At 37.9% G+C, this 17,265-nt stretch overlaps 4 protein-coding genes across 5 annotated transcripts; 3 read left to right on the top strand and 1 right to left on the bottom strand.

Annotated features, from left to right (window-relative positions):
* Positions 1–2,143: 2,143 nt before the first annotated feature.
* Positions 2,144–4,393, bottom strand: LOC108601960. The gene is made up of 4 exons (XM_017989947.2): positions 4,181–4,393; positions 3,324–3,433; positions 2,762–3,167; positions 2,144–2,692 (listed from the first exon to the last, which is right to left on the bottom strand). Exons 1-4 carry the CDS (start codon positions 4,242–4,244, stop codon positions 2,541–2,543), a joined length of 732 nt encoding a protein of 243 aa, XP_017845436.1. The 5' UTR covers positions 4,245–4,393; the 3' UTR covers positions 2,144–2,540.
* A 3,728-nt stretch (positions 4,394–8,121) lies between these two features.
* Positions 8,122–11,236, top strand: LOC108602119 (protein takeout). Of its 2 annotated transcripts, none has more exons than XM_017990144.2 (7): positions 8,122–8,347; positions 8,536–8,629; positions 9,296–9,414; positions 9,471–9,592; positions 10,620–10,753; positions 10,817–10,969; positions 11,025–11,236. In XM_017990144.2, exons 2-7 carry the CDS (start codon positions 8,563–8,565, stop codon positions 11,177–11,179), a joined length of 750 nt encoding a protein of 249 aa, XP_017845633.1. In that variant the 5' UTR covers positions 8,122–8,347; positions 8,536–8,562; the 3' UTR covers positions 11,180–11,236. The 2 variants fall into 2 exon arrangements, with proteins under 2 accessions (XP_017845633.1, XP_017845634.1); XM_017990145.1 differs by lacking the exon at positions 8,122–8,347 and adding an exon at positions 8,365–8,422.
* Positions 11,237–12,426: 1,190 nt separating this feature from the next.
* On the top strand, positions 12,427–13,944 carry LOC108602098 (protein takeout). The gene is made up of 3 exons (XM_017990121.2): positions 12,427–12,558; positions 13,070–13,152; positions 13,222–13,944. Exons 2-3 carry the CDS (start codon positions 13,083–13,085, stop codon positions 13,896–13,898), a joined length of 747 nt encoding a protein of 248 aa, XP_017845610.1. The 5' UTR covers positions 12,427–12,558; positions 13,070–13,082; the 3' UTR covers positions 13,899–13,944.
* A 392-nt stretch (positions 13,945–14,336) lies between these two features.
* On the top strand, positions 14,337–17,235 carry LOC108604680 (ubiquitin-conjugating enzyme E2-17 kDa). Its single transcript, XM_017994236.2, has 3 exons — positions 14,337–14,507; positions 16,279–16,564; positions 16,635–17,235. Exons 1-3 carry the CDS (start codon positions 14,464–14,466, stop codon positions 16,758–16,760), a joined length of 456 nt encoding a protein of 151 aa, XP_017849725.1. The 5' UTR covers positions 14,337–14,463; the 3' UTR covers positions 16,761–17,235.
* The last annotated feature ends 30 nt before the right edge of the window (positions 17,236–17,265 follow it).

The following is a 17,265-nucleotide window of genomic DNA, read 5'->3' as shown; positions in this document are numbered from 1 at the left end:
ACTACTTCGATGTAAGCAAAGCATATGGAGATTGATGAAAACTCTTCTAGCGTTTTATACATAGAAAGCTGTGAGCAAGCACGTAGCTAAAGGCAATGCATGAACAGAAATTTACAAATTGTATGTTTTAATTTGCTAATACATATACATATAAATAAAAAAAAGAGAATTGCGAGAGTAATAAAATACCAAGAGAATGACATAAGTTTAACCAATATTTAAATAATTAAATAAATGAAGCAACACACACACACACCACACACACATGCATACATATTTATATATACTATATATACATACATATAGCAGCAGCAAAAATTTGTGAAATTTTTTCGAAAGCAAAAATGTAAACTAAGCTAAGGACATAGCTAAAGCATACACTAAACTACTATAAACCATTTGTAATTGTTGTAAAAAGTCTTGAGTGCAGGGAGCAGGGAACCGTATAATGGAGTAAAAAGAAAGGCAAGCGTTATTATAAAGCGAACGTCGAGTAAAAACTATAAATTATACATATATAAATATTATATTATTATTATTAAACATACGAGTACATACATTACGTATAAAGAATAATTAATTATATTTTGTAGTTTCACACACACAAACACACTCCCACACATACACTCACACTCACACACCTTTAGTTTTGTAAACAGCGCGCAATCGGCACAAGTTACATACGTACGAGTATATATAGTACCATATACTATATGTTAGGTATGACACAAAATTAAAAGCTGCAAATTTTGTTTGTGAAAAGCATTCGAGCATTTTATTTAACTATGCATTAACAAAAACAAAAACAACAACAAGAAACAAATCTCTTATGTTTATTATTATAAAATTATAATTAAAGCTAATTTCATTGTGAGAAAATAAAAACAAGAAACCACAAGTTTATTATGTAGCTAAAATATGAACAAAAAAACCTTTTATTTCCATTCCATTCCATTCAATTCAATTCGATTTCATTTTCAGTTTTCTGTTTCAGTTACCAACCAATTGGCTTCAATAGAAGGCTGCGATGACAACAACTACAAGAACAAAACTGAAATCAAAATTAACAACTATATGGCATAAACATTAATCACATAGTACAGCATACATTAGACACATACGTATATAAGTATATCAGATAAACTATAACCAGTTCACAAATGAAACATAAATTTATAACAATTAAGGGAAAGACAGCGCGAAAGTTTATGGCATTTTATACGGCGCATTTTTTATATTAACAGGATAGCTGTCTATAATAATAATTATAATAAAAATAATACATTACAAATATAAACATGTAACCCAAGAATGATCAACTTTTATATGAGCCAGATTAAATGGACGGACATATTTTTTATAAGCCTTGGCAAGCAAAACTTTTCCAGGCCAAACATTTTAACAAGATTACTTATACTAAAATAAATCCACATGGAAACCGCATAACAAAAAGTAAGCATAGCCTCTTAAAGATAATTTCACTAGTAGAATTTCTCAATTGTAGAATCCAAAAAAACCCAAAATATGTGTGCATAACTATAAAAACATATATAAATATATATATATATATATATAGATTTTTACTTGAGCCGTGCTCTGATATAATGTCAAACGAATTAATAATCTGTGTATATAAGAAGTAAAAGGCATTCGACTTGAACTGGGCATAGTCAGACAATTTATCTGTAATTTTGTTAGATTAACAATACACTCGAGCCATGATTGAGTTTGAGTTGAGTTGAGCTTATAGGTTGATTCCTTTGCAAAAGTGAATAGGTATGTAGGCCTAGTTTATGTAATACTTTGCTATAAATTAATTTTCCCGTTAGTGTACTTATTCCAAATGCAGTTGAGGAGCACCAACGACCAATGCTAACTAAAACTGTATAACCTTATGATTGGTTAGCTCTGAAAATGCCCCATTAATGCCAGAATAATATAATAATAACAACAGCAACAACAACACACTCGATCGAATTCAATTACGAATGAAATGCTAAACATACAAAACTTATAAAAACAAAACAAACCACTCGTAACTAAGACGATTAATTGTAAAACTAAATACTTCTACATGCATATTTATTAAAAATGAAAAATAAAACAAGTTCACAACCGTGAGTTTTTCTGTATGTGAGAGCTCGGCTTAATTAGAAAGTATTTAAAGGGTAGAGTAGAGTAGTTTTTATACCCTGAACAGTATTTATAATACCAAGTACCAAAGTAAAAAAGAATCGTAAAATAGTCAAGGCCGAATTAATTTCGTTTAGTCAGAGCTCAGCAAAGTCTGACCATTAATAATTGATATATTTCAGCAATAACGTAAATTGGTTTGTTTTATTACAATTTATACTTTGGGCAGTATTTATAGAAATTGCAGTCAAATTTTCAACGTCCTACCCCTACCTATGTGTCAGAGACTAAGATAGACGGAGAACATTTTGCAGGTACGCTTATGATTTAATACTTTGTGCAACGCGCATTTTATAATTAAATAAACAACTTAAGTGTAGAGTGTGCTTAGCATATATTTTGTGCAATTAGTCAGTGTAGAACTGACTGACAGGAACGTTTTTGAGCAGCTGATTGGCCAGTTTGCCAAATTGGGCTGCCAGTTTCTTCTGCAGCTGCGACTGCATGGCCTCCAGCACAATTGCGGAATTATCACGTAGAAACAGATTTGTGGCCTCCACTGCAAATACAAAAGCGTTAAGTTCAAGTTAATGGTACTGCTTAGTTGTGCAGCTTTTCAGACACTTACGCAGTACTCGGTTGTTGTTAAAGGCACGCGAGATGCTCATGTTGGCCTTCTTCACACTCAGCACTACGCTGAGCGAGTCCACGTGGAGATATTCGCCACGAGCGGAAGTCTTGCCCGTGAGATCGGCAGTAACACCCTCGAAGATGGCGTGGAAGTCACCACCGCCAGAGGCAGGTATAATCAGCAGTACGCCGGAACTGGTGTACTTGGCCTCGATCTTGAGCTTGGGCATCTCGATTTGCGCCTTGAAGGGCTCACCGCCATTGACGCCCAGCTTCATCGACTTGATGTGATAGTTGCTGACTCCAAACACATCCATGTTCTTCAGCGTAATCTTGTAGCCCTGCGGCCCGTCGGTCAGCTGCAGCGAAAGCGAGTCCATCTTGAAGGGCTCCACCGCGGGCAGCTGCCAATACAGAAAGACAGTTTAGACAAGCTGCAATTGCAATTGCAACTCAGCCAAGTTGCTGGCAACTTCCGCGGCATTATGCAACCACCGATCGGTGTTGCCGCTTGCTTATGCAACTTGCAACGTGCCGTAGTGAAGTGAAGGTTTACTCACCTCTATTTCGGGTATGCCCGCAGAGAGATAGGGCCTCAGATGCTCCATAGCCCCAATGAAACACTCAACCAGTTTGGGATCGTTGCGCGAACATGGCTTAATGTAGGCAGCTGCCAATTAAAGTTGCAATGAAACGTAAATAAAAACAACATAAACAACAAACAAACAACAACAACAAAAACAAATAAAAGATTCATCAAGCAAGTCAGTTCCTCGAAAGTTCAACGACTTGGCTGTTAACTGGGCTTATTGGCCACCGTTTCAAGTTCAGTGGAGCCGGCCCCGCGGCAAGGTCAGGCTCTGACCTTGCTGATGCAAGCCGCTAATCAGAACCAGTCATTACAATTCTATAGCACGGCCGTCACAATGCCGATCATTAGCGGCGACTGCATCTCGCAGATACAAAAAGAAAAACAAAAACAATTTCAAGTTGAAGGCTGTTCAACGGGCCAAGACTTGAAGCTATGTTGAGCTCATTAAATATGGATTTAGTTCATAGTCTGCATTTTGAGCAAGCATCGATACATTTTTTATGGATGCGGAAGAGCTTTAAATGTGTGCCAGAGTCAACTTAACAATGCATAATATATATGCATAATATTTGTTAAAAAAATACAAAAAATTAGCAATGCAGTTGACATTTGACACACAAAATAAACAATGAATGATGAAAACATGCGAAGAGCAAAAGGTGTCAAAAGTTGTTACTGTAAATTACGGAAACATTTTTTCCAGCTAAGCCGATCTCATGCGCATTAGCCCTTAACAGTATAAAGTCTCAAAAGTCAAAGCGAATCATTGTTTTTTTTAGCAATTTGCAAATTAATCAATTATATACTTTTGTTTTTGCAACTTACGCGTTTCGGCCTGCGTCACATAGATCAACTGTATGGCAACAATTAGGCACAATGATTTCAACATGATTACGGATTGCGGCACCACAAATATTATTTAATAACAATTAACAGCCGATACACTAATAGTAATATTAAAAATTTATTTGTTTTGCTTTGCTTTGTTTTGTATGATTTCCGCTTGAATGTGTGAAGACGTCCGACAACCCGAAGCTGAGAACGCTGACTGTGAGCGCTTCAAGCGCTCGACGCTGATTTTAAAGCCGAAAGCCAAGCCATGAAATCTGTTAACTGAAAACTAAAACTGCGCACAGTTAACGTCAACTGTTGTCTAGTCACTGTCTAAAGGTCTCTGCGCTCTTTGGGCTGCGTTCAGGTCTCTGCACAGCTTCTCAGCCGCTGCTGCTTTGAGATCTGTTCAGTCTCTCTGCTTACGGTGGCAGTGGCGTCTTCCTCCACATTTGTTTATCCATTTGCAGAGTGCCATAAAAGGTAATTAAGCACTTCAGTTTTCGCAATGGCTTGTAAATTGTCGTTGGGTCTTCGGCTGTTTGTTGATATTTTAGAATACATTTTTAGCTGATGCTTAGAATTCTTGCTTGCATAATCGCTGGTTCAATACCCTGTCCATGCTCACGACCTTGTTGTAATCCCATTAAGTGAATTCAGAAGGGTGTACACAATTTGCTGCCACTCTCTGTGCATTGATCATGAAAATGAAAGTATAGTTTTAATATAACCTGTTGTTCTACTCAGCGTGATCTTCAGCGTGCAAAGTTTATTCAACATGACTTGTGCTAATGCGATTATCTTTCAAATTGATTACACTTGAAAACACTTTGCTGCCCGTTTATGCAATTAAATTGTAAAAATTAGAAATGACATTAGCAATTACGTCGATTGTAAGCGCTAAAGAGCGTACATATACATATTATTTGTAAATCCAAAAATTGTCTCCAGGTTGAACTGTCTGGCTCTGTTTCAAGGGCAAATGCTCATGAATATTTTAAGTGTGAGTGTGACTACTTGTATCCTCAACTTTGCACTGTTCGCGAGAAAAATAAAAAATAAAACCTTAAAGCTGTTTACAATGGCCGTGACAGATTTAGATGAATAATAGGGAAGTGCCAGAGTAGTTGGTAGTTCTAAAGCTATTGACTTTATATTTGTGTATATCTCAGTACACAAATAAGAGCTCAGGTTGGAAGAACGCATTCCAACAGCGAAGCGACAATATTAATGAGTTGTAGGAGAAGTCAAAGCAATGTGAATAATTGACATAGGAAAACGTTTTTAGTTCGTTCGCTTTCAATCCATTGTTTCTGGCATTTGCATTGTTATTTAAATAATTAGACGGCTTTGTTATGTACTTAGACTTAGATATGTTACCTTCTGGCAGAAGATCTTGTTTTATACTTGTACAGTGAGGTCTTGCTAATTAGAACTGGTTGTAATGATATGGCGTGACCCATAAACTTTACTACTTGGAACATAACTCATATGCATATATTTCAGCTCAATTAATTCAATTAAAGACAGCGCAAGTCAAAAACAAATCTTGTTTTTCTTTCATTTTTAAATCCAATTAATAAACACAGGTCAATTTGCTTTCAAAATAATTAAATTGTGTTGTTCTGAGCTCATTGACGCATCCTGAATCTTGTCAAAGCTTATTCTTAAGATAAGATCTTGCTTAATGTTTTAAAGACGTTTAAATCAAATTACGTCCCAATTATATATAAGAATATTTAAATGCTTGTAAATTACACTCGTGTGAATAGAAATTTATACACAAATTCATTGCCACGGGAAATTACCAAAACAAAACTATAAATAATTTTCATTTCAATGCATTAGAGAACATATATTTGAATAAATATAAGTTGCAGTCATTAGCCCATTAGAACGGGTTATGAAACGTGAGGCTTGAACAAATCGGTGCTTATAAGTTTTACTTGATTACATTGCTTAATATCGCAGATAACATTTGAAACTAGTTTACCTCTAAAAAAAAAAAAAAAAAAATTAGCAGGTTCATATGTCCAAAACGTACTAAAAGAAAATTATATTGTAAAGTTACTTTAATCAGGCTCATTATTTGCATTTGACATGGTTTCTAGTTAGGCTGTTTTTTTCAATGTATAGCTAATTTTATTATTTTTGACATGAGCATGACTTAAGTATTTTAACATTATAAATTTTATTACTGTTATATTATAAATATATTTATTATAATTTTAATCGTGTTATGTGTATACTTAAATTATGTCATTGTTGTAGTTCTCTTTTTTTAAGTTAGTCTCCTTGACCGATCTGTTGGGTGAATCTGAGCAGCTTTTGCGCCAATTGGTTGTCGTTTCAGCTTTAAAGGTCATTTGTAGTTAATAAGCATACCTTTTCAAATAGATTTTCTTTTCAATATAGAAATATACAAGTTAGATTAAGACAACAACAACTGAGCTACTTTCTTCCAAACAGAGACATAATTTTTCTTATTGTCTAGAAAAAATAATAATAAAAATATTGTTAGAATGGAAGCGTCTCTCGCAGTTATGCAGTAAAAGATTTCTTTGTGCCATTGGTATGTTAAAAAAGAGTGCAGACTTTTGGGTGTTTATAAAAATTCCACATGTTTTTTGTATTTTTTAAAAGTTTCATCCTGTAAGCATGCTGCAATCTATAATCTAGCTGCGTTAAAAAACACTTATAACAGTTGTGAGTGCTCGCGGGCAACGGAAATTCGATTTAAATTCTTTTAGATGAGCACGCTTGTTTGTTTTGATTGTTCTCCCTTCTCGTCTACTGCAGTTTTTAATGGTATGGCGTAAACAATTGAATTTAAATAATTGAAATGCACGACACACGTTGCCTATTGACATTGTGTTATAAAATTCTTGCACATCGCAATATTATGGTGGGGGCGTATCATAAATAACTGTGAGTTATCATTATAGCATAAGTGCAAACGCATGCAAAATGAGCCCAGAACAAAGTACTCAAAAGCAATTGGCCACAACACAGCTTGACCTTTTCATTTAGGCACTAATTAGGCATATTCATGTGCAGGCTATTCAGAATAGAGTCTATATATAGTTCCCATGGCTTAGAATGCAAGCCGGAGCTGCGCTCAATCCTCAGTTAGAGGCAAACCTGCAAATCAAGCAAATGATTCACTGTTCATTCAGGGCTCATTAGCCCCAGCCTATTCATGGCGAGAGACATGGGCGTAGTCAGAATAGAATTTAGGGGCACGAAACATTTGATAGTTACTTGTTAATATATTATTAAAATAAGAGCTCCATTATTCATAAATAAATTCATAATGCTTTTAAATAAATATTACAATATTTGCAAAATAGTCGAGTACTTTTTAATGTAATTTTTATTCACATCGTCACCTCAGTCAAAGACCGTCAAGCTCATTGTATGAACTTAACCTTCAAGTAGCGGTACACCCAGGCACAGGCACAAGATCCAAGCCTCAAGTTGACGACTGCCAGTCTGTGGCGGTTGCATGTGCCGTGTTGATGTGGGTGTGTCCCCATTTATATGTAGATTGGCTTTTGTTCATCATTGCACTTTGCTTTCAACGCCGCTGCTTTTTAGACTCTGTACATAACAATTGTACCAAAGGGTCTAATACTTTTGTCTGATCCGATAAGAAGACAGAAGTTATTAATAAGGCAATATCTTATGAACGAGTCCCACACTTGTGGTTACATGTGTTCCTCCTTTGGTTCAACTTCTGGCACTTTGAATTGTGGTCACTTCTTGCTACAGTTAAAGTAACAAATATTTTTTGCTTAACACGTGGTCTCACATTGTCGGTTGTGCCAGACGTTACATTGTGGATTTTCGTTGTACTGCAACTCGGGGCGCTCTTTCTTCTTCAGCGTGAGGCATTTTGGTTAAATGGCCGGGTCCAATGCAGTGTTGGCTCATTCCTCGCTCGAGTCGCGTGAAAGTTTGACGTCAAAGAAAGCAAGCAAGCGCTTATAACAAGAAAGCATTTCTACTGTCGCATCGGTTAAATATTCTTTAGCGGTGCCAGAGAACAACAAAGCAACAACTGATCCGGTTCGGTTTGGCGTGACCCACATACGATTCGTCAATAGCCCAAAAGAATTTCGAGGGCAGAGTGAAACTTCAACCAAAGTCCAGATCACGGCTGTATGTTTGCTTCTCAAACTGTTCCTAACTGCTCCCGTACCGTTTTCGCTTTCGCTGTACATAAATAAATACATTGTGCGTCATTTCGAAAGACTGAAGCAAAAGACGTGCTAATTAATTATGACAGCATAACTAAAAGTGAAACAACATTTACTATTTTCACATTTCTAACTTGTACTTTCATGCAGACGAACCAAAAACCAAAAACCCAAACCATGTGCCACAAATTCGCAATTATTGTGCTGCTATCCACTGTGGGCGCCATTTGGGCTCAGCAGCAACGTAAGTACATCACCATATAGAGAGAACGCTATAGCTATAAGGAAGCCACCAGTAAGCGCTTGACAGAGCGCCGACTCCAAACGCTTTCTATCTATCGGTTACATCAATAATTAATAGACAAAGCTCACGTAGCACTTGGCCAGACTAAAGTCGCGCTGAATTCGGCTTTAATTACCTGGCCCAGACGTGTTGCCAACGTTGAAAGTTAACGCCAGAGATTAAACTGTTAATTCCGAGAATCCATGCTGAAATGGCTTAAAGTATAGAATATAATTTTTGTTGTGTACAACCAAAGTTCTAGCTGTGGCTATTAAAACTATTTATTATCCAAGCTAGACAAGTAGATTAGCTATATCCGATTTAGAGTTACTTTGCTTGCCACTTGAGTTCATTTGCCTTGCCAACGGCGGCACTAAAGCTGTCTTCTCACGCAAAACGCCCACACCCTTCCCCCACCAATCCTCCAGCCCGTAGCCAATCTAAGCCAAGCCACGCTTATCCGCTACTGAAAATCACTGTTTGTAATTTGCGCACTTGAACTGCACTCAACTGCAATTAACGTTCATATGTAGTTGTTTGTTTTCGTCGCTGATTAATGAATGAGGCAAACAAAACAGAAACACACAATGGGAAAAGCTAAAACCTATTCCTCACACTCTCTTGCAGCGTACTACTTGCAAAAGTGTCCCCGCGACGAGGCACAACTGAACGATTGTCTGCGCGAAAGTGGCAACAAGCTGGTGCACTATCTGCAAAAGGGCGTGCCCGAACTGGATATCTTTGAGGTAAGTACAAAAGACATTATGTACGTGCTAAACTAATGTTCAACATTCATTGACAGATTGAGCCTGTGGTCATTGATGAAATTGGCATTGTGTTGGGCAGTGGGCCCGATGGCTATCGTGCGCTCTTCCGCAACATACAGGCCTATGGAGTGAGCAACATAACAGTCACCAATGTGCGGTAAGTGCTCAAAGTTCTAGACTCGGACTAAACTTTGACTGCAAGAGTGTAGTATCTGTTCCGCAATGCTCAACAGCTGAGCATAGCTTTGAACTCAAATAACTTGTTTGTTATACTCTAACTGAGTCAGGGTATTGCAACTTGGTCGGCAGTCTGTGGCTTAATTCAACTTGTCAGTCGAGCATGTTGAAAATGCTATTAACACGCTTGCCGCATTCAGTTAATTAATGCTAGTTTAGTTTTAATAATAGTTGCGACCAAGTCTATGTACAGAACGCTTAGCACTTAGCACAATAATCTTAGCCCGTTAACCTCATGCCTTGCCTAACCCCAGCGCTTTATTTGCATTGGCTGGGTTTTATTTTTGTTCTTAGAAAAAACACTACAGTAGGAAATTTATGAATTGATGCGGTTCTGGGGCAATTACACTTGACCATACTAAATGTGCAACAAAAGCAAACGCAAACAAACATTTACTTTTATGATGTCGCAACCGCTGTCAATGAGATTATGCAACAAACTGTCCCTGACCAAAGCCGCCGGCAAGAGGCAGACCTGCCACTAGCCACTAGCCACTTGCCACTTGCCAACAACTTTCCGGTATTCTCCATTAGAACTTAATTTAAAGCCGAGATGACATGCTTCTCTCTGAGATACATATGTGTGTCAAACACTTGGTTTTGGCCTTTACCAATTGGCCTGCAGCTAGTAGCCGGTTTCGATTTCGGCTTCGGTTTCAATCGCGCTCGCCACTTGGGGAGGTCTACAAGTTTTTGTTTTATGATTTGCTGTGCTTTGTTTTATTTCCATTTTATTTGGGCTGTGTGTCTGTGTCTAGGCAATGAATTGTTGCACCAGATTTTGCTGTCACAAGTGTCGCACCAAGGTCGAGGTGGAGTTTGTTAGGCACGAGCATACGAAGTGCGACATTGAAAAATGTAAATTGCTAGAACATCCACATGAAATGGCAGTTTTTGTTGACGATGTTGACGACTTAGACTCATAGTATATACAATTATGATTGCAGCTCCGACTTGGACTCGCTGCAGTTCCAGCTGACGTGTGAGATTCCAAGGATACGCGTCAAGGCTCAGTATCGCTCCACAGGTGTGCTTATCTTGGTGAAGGCCTCCGGTGCCGGTGACTATTGGGGGGAGTATGGTGAGTCTTTGAGAGATTACGCAACAGCAGAAGTAGACGATTAACTTTGAACTCTTATTACAGAGGGCGTCAAGGCAAAGATTTACTTTAAGGCCAATGCCAACACAGGCGCCGATGGACGCACCTATCTGACCACCGATGCCGTCAAAATGGACTTTAATGTTAAGGACATTCAAATGGGCGTGGACAACATTGCCAATGGCAATTCAGTCATACGTAAGTCAGTCGCGCTCTCAACCCGATGCATATCTAATCTCCATGCCATTTACAGAGGCCGCTTTGAATCTGTTCATCAACTCTAACTCCCAAGAGCTGCTGAAGGAAATGAAGCCAGCGCTGCGCACCAAACTCACTTTGGTCATACGCAACTTTATGGATCGCATATTCGCAAAGATACCGCTAGAGGAATGGATCGACGTAGAGTAGAAACACACACCCACCAGCCACAGAGAATTAATTTATTGCATACACACTCTAAGCATTTCAAGCTAATAAAATAATTATATAAAATAATAATAATGGAAGCGCCTTATACAATCTATGTGCACATTAGAGATTTGCGTTACAGCTTTCTCCATTAAAGTTCGTTGGGCTAGGTTGCTGTTTATTATCAAATTTGTTTGCAAGAGGGATTACAGGGTTAGTGCTTGGGTTCATCATTATTATTAAATGCACGTGAAGGTTCTATGCATGCAAAGTGAAGGTCTCAGCCAAAGTGAATGAATGAGTAAAAATGTTATAGAAAATTATAGTTTGAGCTGCCAATTAAAAGCGAACAAGCCTTTGTTTACACCACAGGAGTATTTCATGATTTGTTGTGTCTCTTCCGGCTGTGTGGCTGTTTAGTCGGAGGTGTTTACCTTAGGCTGCTGCACAAACTAAGCATGTAAGTGTAATCATAATCATAACTCGGCCAATTGCGTGCTATTGAACAATTTTTGTTTAGTTACAGAAGGCCCAGCTCCCAGGGGGCTGCTCATCAGTTGCGGCAGTGAACCATGTCAACGCCATAGCCTTAACTTACAGCAAAGATTACTCAATAGGATGCGGTGGAGGCGGGGAATGAAGGCGAGCAGCAGTTAATTTAAATCAAAACTCTGACAGGCGATGCAAATTTTGAAAACAAAAGCTCCATAGATTGTCAGCACAAGCTTGAGGCTGCCTCTCAGGGAACAGTATAGCTAATTGCATCAGAGCACGCCAGCTGACTTCCAAAAACCGTTGACAAATACCCAACAAATAGATTTACATACTTACTTACTTATTAATAACAAAAAACGTTTCTTCAGTTGGCAATATCATAGCGCCCACGATTTAAATATCCCCCCAGTATGGGGTATTGCCAATCACACAAATACAGACGCAAGTGAACTGTGCACATGGGTGTGTGTGTGTGTGAATATGCAATCATTAGATTTATTATTATTATTAACCCAGAAGCCAGCTGTTTCTCATCTCGTTCTCGCCATTTAAGCTCGAGGCGTCTGTCTCTCTTGCTCTCGCTCGTGCTTGCTCTCTTGGCTCGGGCTTTGTCAACATGTTTTGGGATTCTACGTTCTGTGCTGTGGCTATTTTGACTTCTAGCTCGGCTTAGAAGCTCGCACCAGCAATGCGCTCATGTAAATCGAAGCGCAATTTTTGCTATAAAACGCGAACAGCTTTACAATTTTGCATTCAGTACGCTTTGCGAACGGTTAACTTAACAGCGCCGAAAATAAATTCTAAAATAATACAAAAACCTTCTCGGCTTAAACATTGAAGTGGCCTTCAGTCAGGAAAATCATACATACATATATCCATAAAACGTTAGTATAAAAGTGATTTAAATCCATAAAGTGAAACGGTTAATCATCGAATTCCTTTTAAGAATTGCTATTAAAACAATTATTTCCAAATTACACGTAAAGAAAAAATAATATATTTTCACAGGAGTTTTTTGAATTTATTGGTGTTGTCTGATCGACATAAGGAAGTCATAAACATTAAACAACTTTTCATGAAACTAGTCTATATAATCCAATCAAACTTGACTACATGTTATTATCAGGCTCTATGATTATGAGCGTTGACAGCAGTCGTTTAAAAACTGCGACTTCAAATAAGTGTCTCCGCCCCATCTAATAACTATTAAGTTGCAACAATGTGATTTGGAATAAGTCTATATAATCAGCCATTTGGCTTAATTATATAAATTGTTGCGAGCTGCAATTTGAGTCTAGGCGTTTGTGTCACTTCGCTGTGACGTCAATTGCTAATGATATTGTAAAATATTTAATTATAGCATGTATATAATTCCTAAATTATTACATTTCGCAGAATTACCGAAAACATGGTGTCCAGATTATTCGCAGCTCTTTTACTTGCCAGTTTCTTGGCCCTTAGCTCGGCAACCAAAATGCGTAAGTAACCCGATTCTTGTGAGTTAACTTGAATCAGTTTTACTAACTGTAACTATTTCCCTTCAACAGCCGACTATATTCAGATCTGCCATCGCAACGATCCTGAGCTATCCAAGTGCCTGAAGGCGAGTATTCACAAATTGCGTCCTTATTTGGTCAATGGCATCGACGAAATCAATGTTCCAGCTATGGAGCCACTGTACATCGGAGATCTCAACATACTAGAAGCCGGTGCAGGTGGTGGCTTAACAGTCAAGGCCAAAAAGTTGAACATCTTTGGTGCCTCCAACTTTGAAATTACCAAAATGCGTGCATCCATTCCCAACAAACGCTTTGATTTTGAGCTGATCTTGCCACATCTTCAGGGCGAAGGGCAGTACGATATCAATGGCAATATTTTGGCGCTGCCTATTAAGGGCAATGGTCCATTTGTGGGCAACTTTACCAATTTTGTAGCCTATGTGCGCGTGACCTACGATGTGAAAACTGTCAATGACGTTGAATACTTCGATGTTAAGGAGTTTACAATGAAGATACGCACCGGTAAAGGTCGTCTACGTTTGGAGAATCTCTTTAACGGAGACAAGGTGCTCGGCGACGTCATTAATCAGACCATTAATGAGAACTTTGAGTTGTTTACCAATGAGGTGATTGCGCCTATTGCTCGAGCTTTAGAGGTTAAGTTCCTGGCTGTTGCTACCAAGATTCTAGAGAACTTTACCTATAATGAGCTGTTTCCAGTTTAATTTAAATTGAAGTTGAATAATATTTCATGTGATACCTTTAATTTTTCTGAATTAGTATTAAAATATTTTCTTAATAAAATTAATTAACAATATTTTAGTTTGACATATGTACATATATACATTTATTTACGTTGATCAACCAACTTAATGGCTACAAAACGTTTTTTGCAGTGAGGAACAAGTGACATAGAATTAACAATATACATATAAATTATTAAAAGCGTTTACATTAATAATTTTTTGTTAGTCTGCTTAGCATTTGAAAATGCGCGCATATTGTAAATATCATTAATGATTTTAAAGTCCATTTGCATTTATCATGAGTTGGCAGCGCTAAAAGCAGGCCATGAGTTGTCAGCTCTGCCAGCTTCTGACATGCTGTCAGCCCTATTAGTCAGCAACGGGCTGGCAGCACCATTATATATCGAGTATCGGAGTATCGATACTTGCTGTCCTCAATTAAAAATAAATTTACAAAATTTCACTGTTCTGTTTATAAAAATCGCATTGCTAAAACGTTCAAGTTTCACATTAAAACACAAAAGTGCTAGCAGCGTTGTAGAACATGTCAACACCCGCACGCAGACGTCTTATGAGAGATTTTAAAAGGTAAGTACACATTTACTCATACACGCAAACACACTTTAAGACTCTTGGCATGAAATGGAGAAACCTGGGCTGAACATATGCATACATACATACATATTATGTATGTAAGTGTAAGCATACCATCGTATATACATACATACATACATACGTTTGCCCGTGGAAAAGTTTGCGCAGCCAAAATACAATTCTCCATGTGTGAGCGATTGCAAGTTTTTTTCAATGGTTTTCAGTTGATACAACTGAAACAGAAAGGAAAATATTGTGCGTCTTTCATACTTGACTTTGACTACCAGAGAGCATAATAGTGCAGAGCAAGGCAGCGCAGCTAGAGGCAAAACGAGCATGCAAAATTAAAAATGTAATATACAAAATTCTTTTTTCATGTGTGCTCTTGTTTCTATTGCTATTGCGTCGCAGACACAGCACAGCACAGAAACAGCAGCACCAACAACAATAACAATGGCAAATGCCAAACGTTTCAATAAGAATATGCGAATGTGTTCTCTGTTGGCCACAAAACAGCTGCGAAAATCATCATCATCCCGTTTCCCACTACTCGTTCGCTTCCCAACTCTCTCCCATTTAACTCATTTTCGCCATTTTTCGTCACTCAACAGCGCGCAACACAACATACACAAACACACGCACACTTAACCTTGTTGACTCATACTCTGCAGCAGAACAACAGCAGCAGCAGCAGCTATCGTCACTGTCGTCTCTCCCGCTGCTCTTATTGTGATTTCATTCAATTTCCTTAGTTTGCGCAACCAAAAAACAAGAAAAAAACAAAAACAGTAAAAATTCATGTAAAAGCTTGCTGCACTGACTTAATACCTTGTTTACAGTGGGTGGGAGAAAGTTATTTGGAGTTTAATGTCAAGGTTGGCTCTCGACAACAGAAGTTAAGAGATCGCAACCCACAATTCCCCACCCGATGCACTCATAGTACAGCAACCGCAAATGAATGTTTGTCAGCTAATTTATTTCGTCTTTTGTAGTGTGTGCTTTGCTATTATTGTTTAATCGATGATTTCATTTTGGGCTCTGTCATTTGTATTGATATAGCCGATTGAAGGGCGCGGTTGGCTGATTTAAGCGTTCGCCATCGACATATCGTTGGTCTTGGACTCTGTCACTGATTCTCATAGCTGTTGCATATACATATGTTATGCTTGACCTAAATAACAACATTGGTCCGAAGCAAAATTGGGTAGAGGGCGTTGGGTTAGCTGGAAGCCTCGGTTCCGACTTGCCAACAACTAAGGCTAAAATCGTGACAATTGGCCGTTGCGGTGCTTAATGACAAATATAACAATTTCCTCATCTTGCTATATTTGTTTCTGTTTATGTATCACATGAACTGTGAAATAAGTGTGACGATTCCAGTCTTAGGTTGATTTCTTGCTCTGCGAACTTTCCAAATTACTCTGTGCAACCCACACAAGACTAACTAATGATTGTACATATCAACAGAAAAAAGCGGAAATACAACGAAAACAAGAAAACAGTAGTGTCCGATATATATATGTACATATATTCAAGTACATATGTACATTGTTTTGTATCTGCAGTAGACGCTTGCATTTTAATTTTTCTAAAAAAGTAATTACTGAATGGTCTAATAAGCGTTCACTGTGCATACTTTTTTGTACCTTTATTAGTCGGACATACATATGTGTATGTATATACGTCTTCGTCGTTTGGAATCGTATATAGTCAGCATTAAAACTTATAAAACTCAAAAAACTTAAATTAATTTTTTCTTTGACAGACTTCAGGAGGATCCACCAACGGGTGTTTCGGGTGCGCCAACAGATAATAATATTATGATATGGAATGCTGTGATTTTTGGTCCACACGATACCCCATTCGAGGATGGTACCTTTAAGTTAACCATAGAATTTACGGAAGAATATCCAAATAAACCGCCAACAGTTCGATTTGTATCGAAAGTATTTCATCCAAACGTTTATGCAGATGGTGGCATATGCTTGGATATACTACAAAATCGCTGGAGCCCCACATATGACGTGTCAGCTATTTTAACATCAATACAGGTGAGTAATCCCAACGGACAAATGAATGATTTTATCTTTAACGCATAATTTACTCTTTCTTTTGATGCAGTCACTGCTGAGCGATCCTAATCCCAACTCACCGGCAAATTCGACCGCCGCCCAGCTGTACAAAGAGAATCGTCGCGAGTATGAAAAGCGTGTGAAGGCCTGTGTGGAGCAGAGTTTTATCGATTAGCCATGCGCCAACATCAACACCAACCAGATCAGCAGCAGCAGTTTTCAGAAGCGGCAGCGGCAACAAACTTCAACTTCAAAAACAACAACACCAACAACCACATGCAATAATATAAAAAAGTTTAAATTAAATAATATCAGATATATTTATAATAGTTATAATGCTATGAAATTGTAACAGCGCCTAAAACAAGCAAACATACATGAACTCTTACCCGCGCGCACACGCACACACACTCACATATACACATATACCCGCAAGCAGGGCAGTTTATATTTTCGGCAAATGGTTTTAATAACAATAATAACATCAACCTATTGGAGCAGAAAACAGAAGCAGCAGCAGCAGCAGCAGCCACCTTGAGCGACAACAATAGAGATATTTCCACAAGCCTCTCATACGCTATCTATAACAGTAGCATCAGCAATTTAATGTTATAATTCAAATAGCAGCAGAAAAGTTATAAATAATAATAAAAAAAATCTATAAAAATTTATACCAAGTC

This window comes from Drosophila busckii, chromosome 3R (assembly GCF_011750605.1).
Source record: "Drosophila busckii strain San Diego stock center, stock number 13000-0081.31 chromosome 3R, ASM1175060v1, whole genome shotgun sequence".
Lineage (NCBI taxonomy): Eukaryota > Metazoa > Arthropoda > Insecta > Diptera > Drosophilidae > Drosophila > Drosophila busckii.
Note: the sequence above shows the minus strand (reverse complement) of the source record. Positions and strands in the feature narration are given on the sequence as shown.

Excerpts from the sequence above, each read along its gene's own strand:
- LOC108602098 (XM_017990121.2), top strand. The coding sequence starts at position 13,083 with ATGGTGTCCAGATTATTCGCAGCTCTTTTACTTGCCAGTTTCTTGGCC. Across the intron at positions 13,153-13,221 it reads TAGCTCGGCAACCAAAATGC|CCGACTATATTCAGATCTGC; the intron begins GTAAGTAACCCG and ends TCCCTTCAACAG.
- LOC108604680 (XM_017994236.2), top strand. The coding sequence starts at position 14,464 with ATGTCAACACCCGCACGCAGACGTCTTATGAGAGATTTTAAAAG. Across the intron at positions 14,508-16,278 it reads CTTATGAGAGATTTTAAAAG|ACTTCAGGAGGATCCACCAA; the intron begins GTAAGTACACAT and ends TTTCTTTGACAG. Across the intron at positions 16,565-16,634 it reads CTATTTTAACATCAATACAG|TCACTGCTGAGCGATCCTAA; the intron begins GTGAGTAATCCC and ends CTTTTGATGCAG.
- LOC108601960 (XM_017989947.2), bottom strand. The coding sequence starts at position 4,244 with ATGTTGAAATCATTGTGCCTAATTGTTGCCATACAGTTGATCTATGTG. Across the intron at positions 3,434-4,180 it reads TGTGACGCAGGCCGAAACGC|CTGCCTACATTAAGCCATGT; the intron begins GTAAGTTGCAAA and ends TTTAATTGGCAG. Across the intron at positions 3,168-3,323 it reads CGGGCATACCCGAAATAGAG|CTGCCCGCGGTGGAGCCCTT; the intron begins GTGAGTAAACCT and ends CTGTATTGGCAG.
- LOC108602119 (XM_017990144.2), top strand. The coding sequence starts at position 8,563 with ATGTGCCACAAATTCGCAATTATTGTGCTGCTATCCACTGTGGGCGCC. Across the intron at positions 9,415-9,470 it reads CCGAACTGGATATCTTTGAG|ATTGAGCCTGTGGTCATTGA; the intron begins GTAAGTACAAAA and ends ATTCATTGACAG. Across the intron at positions 10,970-11,024 it reads CAATGGCAATTCAGTCATAC|AGGCCGCTTTGAATCTGTTC; the intron begins GTAAGTCAGTCG and ends TGCCATTTACAG.